This window comes from Styela clava, chromosome 1 (assembly GCF_964204865.1).
Source record: "Styela clava chromosome 1, kaStyClav1.hap1.2, whole genome shotgun sequence".
NCBI classification, from domain to species: domain Eukaryota; kingdom Metazoa; phylum Chordata; class Ascidiacea; order Stolidobranchia; family Styelidae; genus Styela; species Styela clava.
In genome coordinates, this window is record NC_135250.1 from 8,299,326 (window position 1) to 8,318,032 (window position 18,707).

The 18,707-nt window shown below is 34.7% G+C and overlaps 1 protein-coding gene and 1 long non-coding RNA gene across 4 annotated transcripts in view; one reads left to right on the forward strand and one right to left on the reverse strand.

The window, feature by feature from the left end:
• The window catches only part of LOC120338676 (adhesion G protein-coupled receptor L2-like), a 60,827-nt gene that overhangs the window by 2,660 nt on the left and 39,460 nt on the right, over window positions 1–18,707 (forward strand). For 2 of the 3 annotated variants that reach the window (XM_039406583.2, XM_039406592.2), the window contains exons 1-3: window positions 2,959–3,246; window positions 10,064–10,182; window positions 10,620–10,705. In XM_039406583.2, the coding sequence (XP_039262517.2) occupies window positions 3,132–3,246; window positions 10,064–10,182; window positions 10,620–10,705 (320 nt within the window). In that variant the 5' untranslated portion in view covers window positions 2,959–3,131. Of the gene's footprint in view, window positions 1–2,958; window positions 3,247–10,063; window positions 10,183–10,619; window positions 10,706–18,707 lie in introns of those variants that run through there. The other variant, XM_078118568.1, reaches the window with a different exon arrangement.
• On the reverse strand, window positions 1,544–2,440 carry LOC120339279 (uncharacterized). Its single transcript, XR_005569189.2, has 2 exons — window positions 2,245–2,440; window positions 1,544–1,858 (listed from the first exon to the last, which is right to left on the reverse strand). It is a non-coding gene; the product is annotated as an uncharacterized LOC120339279 (long non-coding RNA).

Genomic DNA, 18,707 nt, shown 5'->3' on the forward strand with positions numbered 1-18,707 from the left:
TCAGGATATAATTTATCAAAACTGAAAGGGCTATACTGATTGAATTGAGTAAACTCATTTGAAGCAATAATTACTTACTGGAGCTGAGATGCTGTGGGTATAAGTGGTAAAATTCGCATATAAATAGAGTGAAGACACTCTAGGTTTTTCTTTCGTAGCGTTTATAATAGATTGCTTTATTCTTCCTGTATGTATATATATATGAATACTATATCAGGACGCCAATTAGAAATGTCAGTCGCGGGATAATAATGGAATGATCTTATTTTTTGCGGGGAAATCCACTGAATTTAGTTGTGAAGGCATCTATCTACTCTTGAGGGTATTTTATTGCTGTATTCGTAAAATTACAGCGGGATCAACATGAAGAATGTGTTGCAATTAGAGCAGGAAGTGCACATTTCCATATTTACATATATTGTAGTGTTTTGGGTAACTTTTTCACGCTAGCTTCTGTTTTCCAATTTTCAAGTTAAGATCTTAAAAGATTCTCTCGAACCTTATGTGACCCACAAGAAATTGAAAAGTCAAAGATGAATATTTTATGAATGAATATTGACAGCCGTCCGTAATCCATTCCGAAGTTCAAGTTTACGCAACAGAGGCAGGAGGCAAAATTTTACATTCGAATATCCAAATCTGGACCATTTACGGTTATATATATATATGCTGTATATTCAATCACCTAGCAATGTATTCCAGAAAGACACGTTAAAACAGTTTTGCACTGATTCGTTACACTTTATTTCCTTTATCCGCTCGTTTTCCCTGACAACTTCAACTTTAAAGATTTTAATTTTGGTTTGTTTAATTTACTTTTCCGCCTTATGGTTAACGAATCACCATAATTATTCCAGTCCACAACTGAAGTTCATGCATGCCTGAACAGTTACTAAATTAGTTTGTAACATTGTCGTGTACAAGTTTTTTCCCCCACAGGTTACTTATTTTACAAAAGCAATTGATTTTTTGAATGCACATTGATTTTGTTGTGGTAACGCTCGAACAGGTATGTTGATTGCTTAGGGGCAACGATAAGGACAAGTCCCCACATCTTGCGTTTTGTGGGTTATTAGGATAATCGGAATGGCGTAGTAATTGATTCTGCTCAAGTTAATTAAGCGCATGTCAGTCATGTTTGCCTCATTGTTATAATTTAGTAATCCTATACGATGCATATAAACATAATGACAAGAAAAAGATAATGAGAAGAAACAACGGAGAATTTTTTTTCTGGTCATTTGTTATCAATATTTGCTTCTAGAGTTCTCGTGAGCCTTACTTTATTGACATCAGATAATCACGAAAAGGGCAACTATTTTGAAATCGGCAATGTATTGGGTTTTTTACATTTTGCGTTGATCACGTGAAATGCTATAAAGGGCACGATATCGCCAATTTTACCATATCATGTACTATTTAGTTTATTACTTATCGTCGTTGACGTTTGTCCAAGAGCGTGGCAAACTTTTCTGCGGTCTGGGGGCGAGTTTCTTGCAATGATGACCTTTATACCTAACTTCAAAAATAATTCGGTTGATGAACGAATTATAGGTATTTTTATATATACATGAGAATGAATAAATTAACGGACAAGTAAGAGTGAAATGTTGTATTATTAATAATTAAATCATCAAACTAAGCAACAAAATTTAATGTATAGCCCCCTACAACGTGCTGCCCCGATAACCCTCTCTGGACATGCCTATGCGTTAGCCTTAGATTCGACATTTTCCTCTGACTTTTGCTTCAAGATGCCAATCTAGTAAACAATCTCGTTTAAATTCGACACTGTAGTACTGTACGTGCGGCTGGGTATGGTGTCGGTAAGGCAATTTCCACGCACCAGAGAATGTATCTGATGAAAGCACAAGATGAAAGGCATTAGTTGACGTCCGCTGGGAAATAGAAATGCTTTATACAACATTTACACAAGTCTCTCCACCGGGGAAAGTGTTGCTTAAACCTTTGAAAACGACAGCAACGTCAATAGACAAAAATTCAGGCTGTGGCAGCCGCTGAGTTTTGCCCTGTACCTTGCTCATTGTGTTTTACTGTTACACGGTCGAGCAACCTGGCTTCTGTGTAGTTTTATTGGCGAAATGTTCCATTAGCATGTTGATGGGTAATCATGATTATAATGTTGAGGGTTGAGAGCTGTTTACATTCTCTAATACCGTAGAGTAGACTAGATATGAGTTAGATTGCATCTTTTAGTTACTGTTTGGTACACGCGCCCCTTACCTTGTTTTACGGTTTTCGTTCAATAAGAAGCTAATGTTCCGATTAGTCTGGTCGAGAAAGCAACTTACTGCGGTTAGAAAAGGTGACGAAAATATCGAAAGCAAATTTGCGCAGTGGTCTGTTTTGGTTCCCCGTATTGGCGGCCTCTCGTTAATCAAAGACGGAGTAGGAAAGTTGTTGACCTGATTACGTTCTCATTTTCATCCGTAACGCTCGTCGTGAGAAGGCCGAATTCTTGAAGTGTTTTCGTTCCCTTAGTAGAAGTATGTACCTATGCAAGATATTGGAGGGCATTTATGATATCTGTCGGGCGTGAGTATCTTACCTAAGGCTCGTCACTTGCAATACTCAGTTGTAATGATTTGTTTCTGCAATAAATTAGCTTGTTGATGGTTGACGAGTGATATGTCGGGAACTTGCGATACCGCTGGGAAATTACAACGCTGGACAGTTAGTAATAATTGTTTTGTCATTTTGTATTAAGATTATCAAATCATTCGCGGCCAGTCGAGTATGGTTCTTACTTCTGAGTTAGATTGCAACGTTTAGTGCGTTTTACCTTTGTTCTAATATTGTTAATCAATGACGCTCAGGCCGCAGTGGGCATTATCAATATTAATCCTGCTACAGTCTCCTAAGCTTCATTTTCTCAAGTGTAGACAGACGAATCTCATTTGGAATTCGAATACGCATCAAAATAAAATATATGTTTTTTGTAGAAATATAGGCTGGTACTGTACAACATAACGCAATACCGGTAAAGTATGACCTTGTTGGTTGAATACAATAAATTCACACGTAAAAGGATTTAAACACAGCAAAGACTTTTAAAGAACAAGGAATACAAGATTTAAACCCGATTTTGGAACGTATAAAAACTTACAAAGATGAAAACACCGGCGATAGAACGCCGAAGATTTCAGACAGCTCCTGCGGCAAAAAGTATGCCAATGTTCTCGTCGTTTGTGATGACATTTCTGATCACCACTACCTCTGGTTACGGTAAGCAATCTTCAATATATCTTTTTTGAACGGAAACATTTTTATTCCTGTCGATAATATAACAATTATCATGAGATACGATTCAAGAATTATATGCTGATTGGTACTATGCATGTTATTGCTTACCACTGAAATGACAATAACCTAACTTAAGAAAAAACAGAATCAACAAAAAAGACCAGAAAAAGAGTGGTGGGGTGACAACAGAAATGTACCTGATAATAATGTTGGTCTCATTTATAAAGAAATTACTTCAACAACATCGAGTAGCGTATTTTTAATAATGTGTGTAAAACATACTTCACTCCATAAGTCAACGTGTGATCGTAAAAGAAGATGAAATTTTATTCATCCAAATGCAGTCTAGATACTTTGTCACATTTGTATTAATTGTAAAAGGAAATCCGCTCTAATCCTATCTCGTCTATTTTGTTTAGTTAACTGTTGAATAGAATGAAATCTAGGTTAAGCCTTTTGCTGTGTGGTTCGTGGCTACAATATATCAGATTTCAACAATATCATTGCGATATGTAATGGCGGAAAGATTTAGAAGACCACAGCCATCAGTTTATGATTTTGATCCTTGATACAATTCATATTCTGTACATTCCTGATTTGATACAACTAAATTTTTTCAAATTTCTATTTTGATTTGATTTACATGAGAAAGTGATAATTCAGTCAAAATTTTCATAGTGTGCATCGAACGCGACTGACAAAGAAAATCATTTTCCGTCCTAAATCATTGATTTTTGGCAAGGCTTTGCAAATTATTTATCGAAGAACACGACGCGCTCCGTTTGATGTATTGTCTTGGATTTCTAAGTATTTATTTTGGGATTATTTCGTCATATCAAATATGTCATCCGCTGCGTGTTTTCAAATTCAATGCAGAATAATGTCGGCAATTTCATGAAATATTTGGTGAATCTACGAATTGTTTGGTTCTGTTATTTTAAATTAACAGTTTTCATCAATAAAAAATGACTAGTATTTTTTATTTATTTTTATGGTTATGAAGAGATAAGACAAGATTTAGAGAAATTGAAAGAAAAGTTCTTAAAAATTTGTGGTGCAAGACCATGCTTCTACTCACAATGTATATTGAATATTAAATTGCTTGCAGAAGTTTTTAGTATTTCTGCAGTATATTGCATTCCCAGTAGTCTAAGTATAAAACAGATTAAATTTCCAATCCCACGCCGCGATTAAATTACCCGTCACCGTCACCCTATCGGTAGAACATAGCGTGAAATTTACCTCCATTTTACGATCAGCCCAGATTTCATGTGTAATTGCTTATCCATCAGGCTCTAAATTAACTAGAAGTTTAATCGGTATCTCAAATTTGATGACCACAATTTAACATGCTCTCTATGACCGATTCATCCTTAATATAAAATGAAAATTAGCCTTCTTGCTTCACCACCAGAAGGATACTCATTTTTGGTTTGCTAAATATAGCTTTTCGAAGCTTGTCATTTGGTGAGAAATGTGAGAGGTGGCCACTTTTTTATCTCTCATCTTAACACTTTCATGAACGTGATCCATCTTAGTGATGTTCAAAAACAGTTCCTGCAAAACTTGAAATTCAGTGTATGCAAAAGCATGATCTATTTTCCAATATTCAGTAAAGTTGGATCCGTTTTGTGCAAAATCATGTTGTGTTTCAAGAGGTGTTTCGGCTAAGTCACTGTAGTGTATACACAACGAATTAAACAAGAAAACATATTGTAACTGGTACGTTGGTATAGTCTGCATAGTTATCTGACTTGTATTATACCCAAAATCTAGAACCAGCCATACGAGTAGAGCCAAAACGTTGACGGCACAGATCATTCTAATCACAACTACATTAAATATCAGAACAAGAACTTGGGTTCTATTTTTTGCTGACTGTTTTTCGGTGTCAAACCAATGTTAAACTTTAAATTAGAGCGATTATATGAACAAATCGTATAAAAATTAGCCCTTATCGGTGTGGTCATCGTGCCATCGTTGCTAAAAGAATCAGAGGCTAAAATTTCAACTTTCTGCATTCATTGCTTTTTCATGCTTATAGTAATTATGCATAATTATGTAAGCATATTGGTAAATTTATTAGTTACAAGTTGTTAAATTGGCTTATTTTCACGCTTCGGTCTTTACGACCTATTAAATTACAACACCAACTCATCCATGCAATGCCTAGATTAGATTTACAACATTCGTTTACAACGACATTTAACGCTTCACATGGGAAAGCAATAATTTATGCAATAGTAAAAAGAACATAGGCCATATATAAATCGTATATGTTTATCCCCTTTCCGGGCATGGTGAAATATTAACAGAGAATCGCTTTTTCTGCTTTGGGGGATAATGTAACGACCTATATATAGACCACAAAGCGAAAAATTTAATCCATTTTGTCACAGAAAAATTCGCTTTGTCTTGTTCTCTGTCTCAGGGATTACCCACGTTGATGTGATATTATGATTGGAAATAAAGGTACATTGTATGATCAAAGGGAATTCGGAACGAAATGCCGGGCCTCGTTTCGAAATCTGAATAAATTTTATCACACGAAAAGGTAGAAAGTGTCAAATACGCGACATTATCATGCTTAGCTGTCCTATACCAATGACTAATTATATTCAAAATCGTCGGGGTGAGGTGGAAATTAGCACTTTGGAATATTTACAGTGTGTTGGTTATTACTGCTTTCTCTTGGTTTCGTTTCAAGAAATCTTCTCTTTTTTTTTTATAAATTAATGATTTCGAAATACACTGTTTATATTTAACCATCCCGAATGTACATTGTAACTTGATTGTTGTTGAATTTTCAATGCACATTTTATATTGATCGAGCTAACTGTTGTTCTAATAATCAATAAAAAGTTTTATTGGACCTAGGACTTTTTATCTTTTTTTATTGTGTTTCAATGGTTTCGCACTTGGGATGACCTGTAACTTACTATATCAGCACCAGGCCTGACTTCAGTTAAAGTTATTTTTCAAAATATTATTTGTGAGATTTAGAAAGGAAAATGATTAATTATTCGTAGACTTTTACTCAAAAACGTAGCCTCTTGAATTTTTAATTTATTCTACAACGAAACATAAACATGAACTTGTGAACTTCATTCATAGATATCGTGAATTTTAAATTTATTGCTTTCTGACTACTGGACTGTTGAGAACTGTTGACAAAAATTTCTTAGTCTTGTTACAGATATACAGTTTAAAACTGTTAAAATTATTAAAAGATCAAATCAGAGAAATTAAAATTATTGTCCTATTAAATTTTTCAATTGTCCATACAGTACTTGACTTACATCATGGGCTTGCCTAGAAATACTTTTTAAAAAATTCCGCCTTCAACAAATGAATGGCTTATTTGATATTAAATGTTCCACAATCATGATATAGCATCATTACCATATTGAAACGGAGAAGCTGAAACATTTTACGCATTTCTGTGACCTGCGCTTGTTATACCACCCAAGATTAAGCTATTTAAGTTATACTTTACTTGTATGTACAGCTGAGCATCACAGCGTAATTGGCGTGAGTAAAAGCAAATCAAATGCACTAATTTGGATAAACGGTGCTAGAGCTACTCCACATACGCTTTACACGGCTGAGTGGTGTCGGTATGTAACTCTTTCCACTAAAGTTAATGAAGTAAATTAACGAGTGGTTTGCCAAATTGTTTGGTCGGGAAACAGAATATAGGATTTTCAGCGTATTTTACGCATGCGATTTTACGCGGTCATTGCTTGCACTAAGACCTCTTTGAGTGGGGTACGACAGGTGCACAAGCGGCTTCTCGGGCTGTCAAGATTTTTGTCTTTTTCTTTTGCCGCAAAAGGACTGTGATGTAAAACTATCCCATATCGGACTATCACGGTTGATTTCCATATCCGGTATTGCTTACAATTTCTACTTAGCCATGAAGATAGACATACAGGTTTGGTCTCGATCAATCTCTTGCTATGCATGTAAAAGTGTTTCCCTCGTATCACATCTTTGGCCGCGTTGGGACTAATTTCAATTTCACTGTATCTCAGGCATAACGAAATTGTTCTCGACACGGCTGAGATTTTCAACGGGCAATTATTTAATTTTATTCTTAATTTTACCCCACAGTTTATCCCTAATAGATAATGAAGTGCAACTGACTGATTGGCCTCGCCCAGTTGTTCTAAATTTACACTTACTGTCAATGATAGCATGGTAGCCATATTATTCAATTTGAAGGCCAATTAATATATCAATTAGCCTCTAGGTCTCATCGGCAACAAATGAAAAGCAAAATTTAAAATCTTTTAAAGTGAAGTCAGCCATGAAGACTTTGTGTAGTTTAGTTTGAAAATATAAATAAATAAACAGAAAAAATCTGATTCAAAATATGGATGGAAGTGTTTTTTTATATCTTATTTGATCTGATTCATCATTGTGTAAAAATGATATACAAAATAAGTTGAATCCGAATGTCCAATTCAACTTTTCTTAAACTACTACACAGTTTTATTAAATTGATATAGGTACTCTGAAGTGACTCTAATATTTTAAAAATGCAAAAATATATTTTTTGTCTATGTCAGTTCTCTTGAACAAAGACTCGCAAGCCAAGTTAAAAGTTAATTATATTAAGGTAATAAATGTAGACAAAATCAATCAATTATCTTTGTTTTTATATTTAAATCATTGAACAGCGACAAGATCGTTTCAGTGGCATACTTTTTTATCGTTTTAATTAAACTGGTTTTGAAAAATGTCAAAATTTGGAGGGCGGATTGATGAAATCCACCAAGTTCACATTATTTATATTTCGTAATTAAGTTTTAGAAAATTATAATATTATTTTAGGCAATTTCAATATCCAATAAAACAAACAAATAAATTTAGTTGTTGCTGCCGAAACATTTCCTTGAAGTTAAACAATAGACCTGCTTGGCAGACGCGTGCCAAAAAGTCTCTCGTGAACACCGACCTCAAGCTATTATTTGAGGCATAACCAGTTTTCCATTGATTTTAAAGTCAATATGACTCCAAATTAAACCATTAGGATTTAAACTTAAAAGGCAGAGGTCTGGCGAATGGCATCATCTTGTTTTACCAAATATTTTGAAACAAAAATATATTTTATCGAATATAATATATTAAAAATAGAGTGGGCTCAAATGATGAATTTGTCGCGAAAGATCATTAGAGCATCTTTGCTAGTGTTTTTATTATTTCAACTGAACATAATTATTTGGATTTTCTCGTTTTTGACTTCGACATTTTCAGAGGTTTCCCACTTATTGGAGTATGATACCAAAAGACATTGAGTGGTTATTGTGTAAACCTACTCAGAGATACTGAGTAGGTCAAGGTAGATTGGCTTCTTATAATGGATGGTAAATGTTATGTTCCACATGTTCAAAATTTGAATTTCATTCCTCAAGTCACAAGCGCTAGGCGTTGCATTGTAAAGAACGAACGATACAGTGTACCAAGACACATATCTCGTAAACTTTACTTTTACAAGTATCCTACTTAACGATGAAATACACCTAATAATAACAATATACCCACGCTCAACGGTACCCGACAGTGACGTCATTCTCGTTACTGAATCGTCTAGCAAAAATATTCCCACTCTAAATGGAGCGTGAACCCGTAATGATGACAGTTTTTAACCAATAGAAAAATTGTTATCCCAGCGTTGGCCATTGTAGAAACGTAGCGAAATAGGTCTATTATTGCGTTCTTTCTATGGTTTATACTTGGCTAAAGGTATGAACTGGGGATTGCTAACCGGGGTGTATTTTTCCATAGAGCACGAAAGCACATATACCTTTTCAACGCTTCCATAGTTCCGAATCCTCTAAGTAAGAGTTGACAGATATCAAGACCAAAGATTTGTTTCGTGTTATGTTGGTGGCGTTTGCTCATTCATGAGCCGATTTATTATGTGGTCATGAGTAAAATTATAATAGAATCGTAGAAATGAAAACATCGTAACTTTTGATGGGTTATTACAAATTCAAGAATAAATCAGGATATTGGTCACAGATGCTAATAAATCAAGTCTTAATTACTTGTTCTGATTAGAAAACTTTTTTATGCAAATATATCTCCTGTTTTTAAACTGCAATAATAAAGTCACGTTAGCCAGTTGTTAATGATGGAAACGTGATATATTTCTAAGCATGTTTCAAGACTGCTACATTTACTTTCAATTAACTTCTGCTTCTAAGCTCTTGTACTACCCCACTAATTCCAAAATATCCGATGAGTTGTTTCGTAAAATGTTAATGCTTTCAACTGTGACATTTAATTTATATAGAATAATTTAGAATAATAAATGTTAATGGATCGGCTCAAATATTTAATATTGTGTTCTATGCATAATTACCCGAAATCATTATTTTACGACTCGTGGATCCAATTTTGGGGCTGGTTAAAGCAAATTCCAAGACATTTCGTTGAAGCGTTAAGCCGTGATATAGCAGTATATATGTTAAATGGTGCTGTTACCTTGACTATGATGCCAGAAAAGGCTTCTTCGAAATCTTCTTCTTCACCACTCGGCCATGATTTATACACCATGCAGACTCGAAAATGGCTTACTTTACAATCAATAATATTACATCGCAGTTTATGATAAAGGGATGTAAACATCGGGACGATACTTCGTATTTTGGGTTTTGGTCTTCTGAAATATAGGTTTCGTCATCTTTTCCTATTACACCGATATTGCTGGAGTGTTACCGATTTCTTTTATCATGCTTCTTTGCATTTGCATTTGTTTGCATTTGAGTTTAACAGTCATTTTCCATTTTAGGATTTTCGGATGGGAACTTGAGAAGTCATACTGAACGTGCATGTGAGGGATATGACATACATTTGAGATGCCCAGGAAAGGATATTATAAATGTGCAAGCTGCAGCTTATGGACGCCAGGTAATATAAGAATGATTGTTCTTACACATATTAATTAGATTTGTTGTAAAATGGAATCGGTTCGCCAAAATCTAATCGCTTTAATTAAGTTGGTCTTTTGATGTCTCAAAGCTTATGATTGTCATCCGTAGTTCAAGGACGTTTTTTAACTAGAAATGCCCGAACTTTAGTCCAGTAATAATTGAAGACTAGCCGTTACCATACCTTGCGGGCCAGTGCATTTTATTGAACCTATTTCATTACGAAATCGATTGAACGAAAATAAATTTAAATTAAGTTCGGCTTTTGAAAATAGAACGAACTTTAACCATTTGAAAGTCGCAAACTATTTGCAGTTTCTATCGTTTATGTGTCTGGAATAGTTTGTAATGTCAAGGGAATACGATAGACAAAACTTTAGCCAACTTGTTTAACAACTTTTTCTTTTGTGTTCCCAGGACGACATGACATGCGTTGTGGAATCCCATGAGATGCAAGACACACACTGTCGATTACCTAACACAAAGGAAGTCGTAGCAAAAAGGTTAGTATATTGAACATAATTATATTGCTTGATTTAGTAACATAAATGATGTTTAACTTTAAATAATTCCAGAGTCGGTCAGATTCTACGTTGCACTGTAACTCTTCCTGCGTAAAAGCGTCTGCCCGAAGCCTTGTTTAATAATATCATGTGAAAACCTCACAACAAATTACTACACGAAAATATTATCTGAATCGCGCTATATAAAGACGCAATCTTATTTTTGTTCTTATTTGTGAAGTATAAGATAGTCTATTTTAAATACTATAAAATGAATCAACTACCAGAGGGGTTGTCAAAATCAAACAAACTGTGCGACAATTTTTGTGATATGGGTAAAGAAGAATATTGTAGAATTGTTATTGTTTTTTCGTAATAGCCAAAGTAATTTACATTTCGTTTAATTTGTTGAAACAAAATATAAATTCGATTCCCACTTTAAAAGATTCCGTCCTAAAATTATATACGTGTCGTAAAAACATTGTGAATTATTAATACTTCATTCCAGTCTACCAACGGATGATGAATTTACTTCTGTCACTAGTGTCATGAAACCTGGTACTTGCGCATTTTCACGATAAAAAAAATAAACTATTTATATTTCTGACATTAAAACCGGTTCTCAAATACTTCACTAAACAATACATGTCTCTAGAATTCTTTGGAAAATTTGTATTGCGTGATTGCCGCTTTTACTAAGACTCTTTCCAAATTTTAGATTGGTTAGAAACTTGATGTGAAATATTATTTTTCATCAATATTACAGATGTGTATTTGCGGACAAAATTGTACCAATGCCCAGAAAACATTTTGCCAGTATATCCAGGGCCGGATTTGAATGATTAGGGGACCTGGGTTACGTTATTTGTGAAACCCCTATTTAACGACGACCTCCTCATAAGCACCATAGAATCTAATTGGACGTCACTTTTTTATATGAAATGTTTTTATGGCGTCATAGATAAAAAAAATAAAATTGTTCAAAAAAGTGAAATTTTAGAACTGGGATATCTGAAATAAGCTCGAGTATTATTGCACCACAATGGAAAAGTTGTTTTGGTCCAAAATCTTGGTAGCTCATTCAATGACTGTTTTAGTATCTCTGTTTGAATTGAAAGGCGAAGTTTGAGTCAAATTAGCTTATTAATAACCTTTTGTCTAGAACAGTGGTTCCAACCTTTATCTCTTTCCTGGCCCATTTTAGTGCACAAAATTGCACATGCTTGGGAATACTACAAAAAAACAAAAAATTCTTTCTGCAAAAGAGACACTTTCACACGAATAATAAATAGGAGAAAATTACCGCCCAGTAACAGAAAACAACATTATTCATTGCTACTAGCAATACCATCAAATGTAACAAAATTTAGCAGCAACTCCAGCAATTTTCAATAGGTCTGTGGCACACCTGACAATTTTTCTGTGGCCCAGTAGTGGGCCATGGCCCACTGGTGGAGAACCGGTGGTCTAGAAATTTCCTTATATATCTGTCTGTGTACGAAATTGCGTCTGAACAGTATCACGATGTAATGGGATAAACTTTACACGAAAGTGTTTTAATGCAGTCGGAATTGATTTTATGCCGCAACAATTATGCTATACGTCAGGTATACGGTTAAAATTAGTTCTTAACGCAACGCTGAATGCGTATTTACTAACTTGATAAAAATCATGATCTAATGTGTTTTAACAATAACTGTAAGCAATATGTCTGGTATTTAATCAATGGTGGGTCATTCGACTACGACTGTGGCATATATAGGCTTCTAATTTTCAAAATGGGGACTGAATTCATTCGCATGAGTGACATGTAATTGGCTTATTGTCTCGATCCTAATATAGTTAAGCAATTCATTTTGAGAATCATAGACAGACCTCGGAGGATGATGTATTTTCAATAAAAATTTGGTTTAGACCATGTTCAGTGAATATGGGACTTGTACCCCTATATAATCTCAATTTAGTTTCAAATAAGTGGGTTCCCTGACTGGCAAAATTACTATGTTTTACCCCAGAAAAGTCAGTAGTATAGCTATTGTGTTCATCGCAATGTTTTTGTTCACAACATGTAGTTTTTTACTAATGCGCAACCACTAACCTACAAGCTACAAGCTAGCGTCGGTAAATATTACTACAGATCACCGGTGATAATCAAGGGAAAAAACTTGTAAGTCTTACTATTGATATCCTGTGAAATTCGCAGATGATTTACAGCGATTTTATCAAAAATCCTTGTAATATTTACCTTAATTCAAATGACATTAAATTTCCACAACTGCATTCCAGTAATATGTAATGCCAGGCGATTGCCGGTAAACATTTCTCAGATTACTGTATAAGGTATTCAATTATCAACAATTTTGAATGCTTATTTGGGTCGAAATACTCTCAACGAATAATTTCACTATTGAGAATAGAAACATGTTTTGGCAATCCAAGTTCATTTCCGCCATCAACTCCATTTTTCCAGCCTGGAATGATCGAGTTAGCCAATTATGCGTGAATCAATAACTTTTTATCCACTAACCCGTAACCGTATTTCATCCGAAAAATCAACATCCACCCTCATTGAAAAATCATTCAAGCCTCGCGTAACACTATCCTTACTGAAAGTAAAGGCCGATACGATGATTCTTCTTTTTCTGTTGTTTGATTCGCAATAAAATATCGTTTGGTCAACGTTCTAATTACGAAAAGTTCCGAGTTTTTAAAGCAAAGGCTTCGCTCTTTCTGCTGTATGCGACATGGGTTGATCATAATATATTGTTTGCCCAATGTTCTCAAAAAGTTTTGTATTCTGTAGCAAGGGCTTCTTTCTACCATCATCAATTCGACAAAGAATTTGGTGACCGGAACCCTAAACATTCTCTCTATTTAAATTCCTTTATTTCAATCCGTCTCCCAGAAATTGTTGCCTTGAATTGTTTCTGAGTGTAAATTCTTCCAGGTAGTAAACGTAAAAAAGTGGGGAGCTTTCAAAAAACTCAAGAACCGTATAACACTGATAAAAATAGAGAATTTCTAAATAATGAATTCCACTACTTAGGCGCCCTGGAATTTGCAATAAAACAAATTGAATAACGTATGTTCAAATTCATATAATTCCAATTTTATTGGAGTACAAATAAGATATAATGCCTATTTCTATGAAGGATAATATTCACACACATTATACTAACCCACTTTAATTCAAGTGTACTCGATCAGTTACATTGAGAGCTCTCGTCCGGAATAAGTATCCCAACTCATGACTACACGCTCGGCAAATAATCTGAAGAGGGCTTCTGTAGTTTTAACGATAACTTGAAGTCAAAGCCGCGTCAAATATAAAAAAATTGTTTTGTTGGCAAATGAATAACAAAAAAGGATATACGTCTTTCATAAGGGCTCACTGAAAATAATGAATAAGTAGTTCCGTTTCCTAAAAATGACTCTTTTTACCCATTTAGTTTGTAGTGTATGTTGAATATATAAGCTTAAATTTTTAGTTGTGCACAGTCACTTGCCCTCGACTCCAATCCGCGAGCCAAGTCGAGTCACGGATAATCCGAGTGTCGAGTCAAATTTTAGTATTGCAAATTTCAAAGTTCGATCCCCGAGTCCTGTCGAATCATTGCACTCTCGAAGTCAAAAGTACTTTCGAGTTACAACCCCATGTCACCGTAGATTACATGAACTACATAGAAATATAATAGTAATTGTATTTGCTCTTGCAAATACTCAGTCACAGGATTCTTAAGTCAAGTTTCCCTAGTGGATATTCTTGTGGAGTCTTTTTGATTAGATGACACTTATCTCTTCGGGTTTTTAAAAAAGTTTAAAAGAGTTCTACCCAAGTCAAGTCACTGACCTCAAAATCGTGGGATGTGGGAAATTGCCAATTGGCGACTGTTTCAGATTTTGATACGCAATTTCCATCTGCACCATTTTTGTTTGCTCGGGAACATTTGGAACTTGTGTAAATATGAACCGTTCACCACCCTTATCATTTTATTAATCGGGTTTAAACTTAATCATAGTCACTAAATATCCTTCAGTACAATTGCGACAGATTTCCGCCGTCTGATTCGACAAAAAACCAATGGCCATCAAAATGGCATCGCGATTATTTGAGTGCCGGCGGTTGCCCCGAACCATAGGACAGAACAAACAAAGAATCAACTTTCCACAACGTGCGGTCTAAATGAAAATCTCTGTAAATATTGGAATTCTTGTGGGAACATTTGTCAAAATTAAAACAAATTTGGCCAAGCGCGGTCATTGGTGGAAAATATCGTCCACGCGATGATAGAACGTCATTGAGCATTAGAACCCATACAAAATAACTTTACATGATAGCTTTATACATATAAGTAAATATCATTTTGGCATTCTGGATTTTGAGAAATTGTATTCGAATCAATTAATTCCTACAGCACCTCTGTTTTTGGCACTGGTATCAAATACGGGTATTATAATTTTGAAACAAATTGAGAATTTCTTGGGGGAACCTTTATTCTCGTTTACGATGTTGTCATTTTTTTTTTAATTTTAAGTTGCAATTTGTTGCGTAATTCCATTTACAAATCTGGACGTGACTTACGTGTTAAGTAAATAACAGATTGGTTGTATCAAGTTTTTCAAAGTGGGTTCCCATAGCCATCGAATTATGATAAGTCAACAATAAGCTGCTAAACCCGACATAAAAGGGCGCCGTCGTAGGATGAAGTACCATCGTGTTAAATGTTTCCCTATCGACAACCGACTCCCCAAGCTCTGATCGTCTACTATACATGGGGTGTAGTAAGATCATCTCCTGTATTCATGGTCCATGCTTAATTTTCCTTCGGCCAGTGTTTGCAATATAAATGTTTCGTTAACCCCGGAATCAATAGCGTTCAATAAATCTTGCTCAAATGTGCTCGTTGCCGGGTAGAATGCGTCATGAAATTGATAATTTAACCCGGATACTGAAATCTGCAATAATTTTAATGTCTCATTATGCGATTTTAAGCTTAATCTAATTACATTTGAGGAAAATTTATTTTACATACGAGCTAAGCGATTAACGTTTTAGACGGCATTATGGAAAGCGATATACCAAAAAACTCATCACTAATTAATCTAAACTGTATACTATACTGAAGAAATTATTCAATATCAGCGGATAGTGGAATATAAATCAAATCATCATGGCCAGCGATTTCAAAAATAAACTTTTTAGTCAATAGATTTTGTAGTCTAATAGTTTGGTATTTCAAATTTTACTTTGCAGCTAATCCCTATTTCGATTCTACCATACGGATTCGTTTTTCGGTCAAATCCTCTATAATTTATACCGAATTTAAATCTCTTAAACTTGGTATGTATTCTAATTTTTCACTAGTATCATGGGAAATTTCAGAAAAAAAGGAAACTTTAAATACCTGATACAAGGGTAGGGAAAATGAAATAGGTAGATGAAATGATATAAGACTTAAGTCATCGCTCAAATTTGCATCGTTTTATTGACATTAAAGTGCTTACTTTTCAAAGTAATATTGCGAAGAATTGACGTCTTATTTAGGTTTATTGGCACAAGCTGACAAATCATTACGAATTTTACTAGTAATGGCTCTATAACTGCGACTTATTGATTCGAATTCATTGTTAGTACGTAGTAAAAGAGCTTTTAAACGTAAGACAAATCATAATATCTTAAGAGTAATCAAATTGGACGAATCTCGGCTGTGCTTGGGAGTGCTTGGGAATGGCAAAATGCAAAAATTCTCGAGTGTTTTATTATTATTTTAATAATAATATAAGCTCTGGAAATATATTACTTCTGCAAAATATTGCCAATACTTTTCGGACTAAACAAGGATAAATATAAATATTTTAATTTAGAAAATGCCAACTGCATTTTCTCAGATTGTTTTTGTATTTAAAATCTAATATTATTTTTTAGGTTTGTATTTTTTCGTCCAATCTGACAGACGAAATTTCCTAAATCTCATTATTATTTTTTACTCGTCCTAGTCCAATCTCGCGTGGTGCAATTCTGAATAAATAAAAAAACTCACCGAATCAATATTCATTTCTTAGTTGAAATTCCCTAGATGTGACTGTCAAAAAATGTATAATTTCACCACAGCGGGTAGTTTATTTATTTCGTCGCGTCTCTAATCCCAAAACTACAGAAAAATACACTTTGGAAATTTTGATTAATTTGCCTCGCCGAGATAAAGTGATATAAGCGGATTATAGGAATCCCACATAAAAAAAGATTTCCGTGTGTAATTAATTTTGCAATCATCTAAATTGTATCTAATTCGACGCCTAATATCGGAACCAAAGTGATCCCCAATCGTTTGTCAATATGTTGTATCCCGATTTGAATAGCCCACTGGACTATTTTTTAATGTCGCAACTGTTTTTGTCTTTTGTTGAAATGCGCGAGAGTTTCGTGGTGTCTAAAGGTCGTTGTCATGCTATGAAACAGACAATTCATTACTTATTTATGGCCATTGCAAACGTAACTTGTCCAAGCATCAGACTCTAGTTTCAAAGGAACAATAAGTCTTAACAGGGGCTTTATCACAGTGTTTTACATCAGAAAAATCAATTTAGAAGTACTCCCGAAGTTTAATGTCAACATAGAACACGCCCTGCTTGCGGGATAACAAATTACCATTCAGTTTTGAGACCCCGTAACAATCCGTGAACGTCGTCGCATAGATTATTGTGGTAACCAGAAGCGCTTAAGCTAAAGCTGTTTCATGAAATATGAATTCAGCGACTGGGTGCGTTCGAGAGTTGAATTTCAAAAATTTAGATCGTATCTTGACATACTTTGAAGCTGTTGAACCCGAAATGGTTTTACCATATTGTTTTCATCCCTCAACAAGCATTTTCTAAAATGGTGTGATCAAATAGCCTTACAACTGTAGTACCCAATTATTGGAATTTGCGCCCGCTTGATATTGTTGCCGGGTAATCGCAAACGGTGACCGTACATTTGAACCCATGTACATTTGAACCCATGCGTATATCCACGGGTTCAATCTATATGCGGGTGCTAAAACCCATGGGTTAGGGTTAGTATGGGTTTAACTATCCGTGAAACAAAAAAAAATCCATAGGTGCAATAGCATACAGGTGCAATTGTCATGGGTTCAAATGTACGTGGGTTCAAATGTAATGGAACCATCGCAAACACATCAAATAGCTATTAGCCTATTACATATTAAAGTTGAGTATAGGTATGGTTATATGGTCCCAATCGCCATCTGAATGGCCTCCGCCGTACGGCGCATATTTGCCCCCATATTTGTCGGCAGGTTACGGTACATTTTTGGGCAGCTACACCATATTACGTGTATTGCCAATCAATGAGGCTCGTTCTTTTACTAATGTGTTCAAATGTCCTAAATGAAAAAAAACGTGATAAATGTATCAAGGACTGACAAAGTTATTTTTCATAAAAATTTTGAAAAGCTGAAAAGTGTGCCTCAGTGATACACTTCATTTAATATATGTTATAACTGAAATTATATTAATAAACATTTAGGCCTATAGTATCCACGTTGTGGCCATTTTTGTCCAATTCCATTTGTTTTAAATTGAATCCTTGAAGCAAAATTTAACCAAAGAAATTTGCTTTGCTGTGTTTCCCCATTTATCTCAGCTACAATTTTTGTTTGTCTGTTGCCGGAAGCCAGCTCATGTTGAGTGATAAGCATATTTGCTTTTATAAATCATACACACAAACTGATTGGCTGTGGTTATCAACTTTCGTTTGCTAAAAAATATTACTGTCTAACGCCACCTTGCGCCTGGCAGAACGGTAATATTGTGATTCATCTAACTCTGCAATAGCGGCCAAAGATCAGATCATTTTTTATAGAACTTGATTTATAGATGATTTACGTCAGTCCTTAGGGTTTAGCTTTCATTTAATCGTATTCGAATCGCAGCAGTTATCCATGATCGCCGTTGAACAGGTTCCTCATTACCACAAAACTTCAATAATTGATGTTATTTG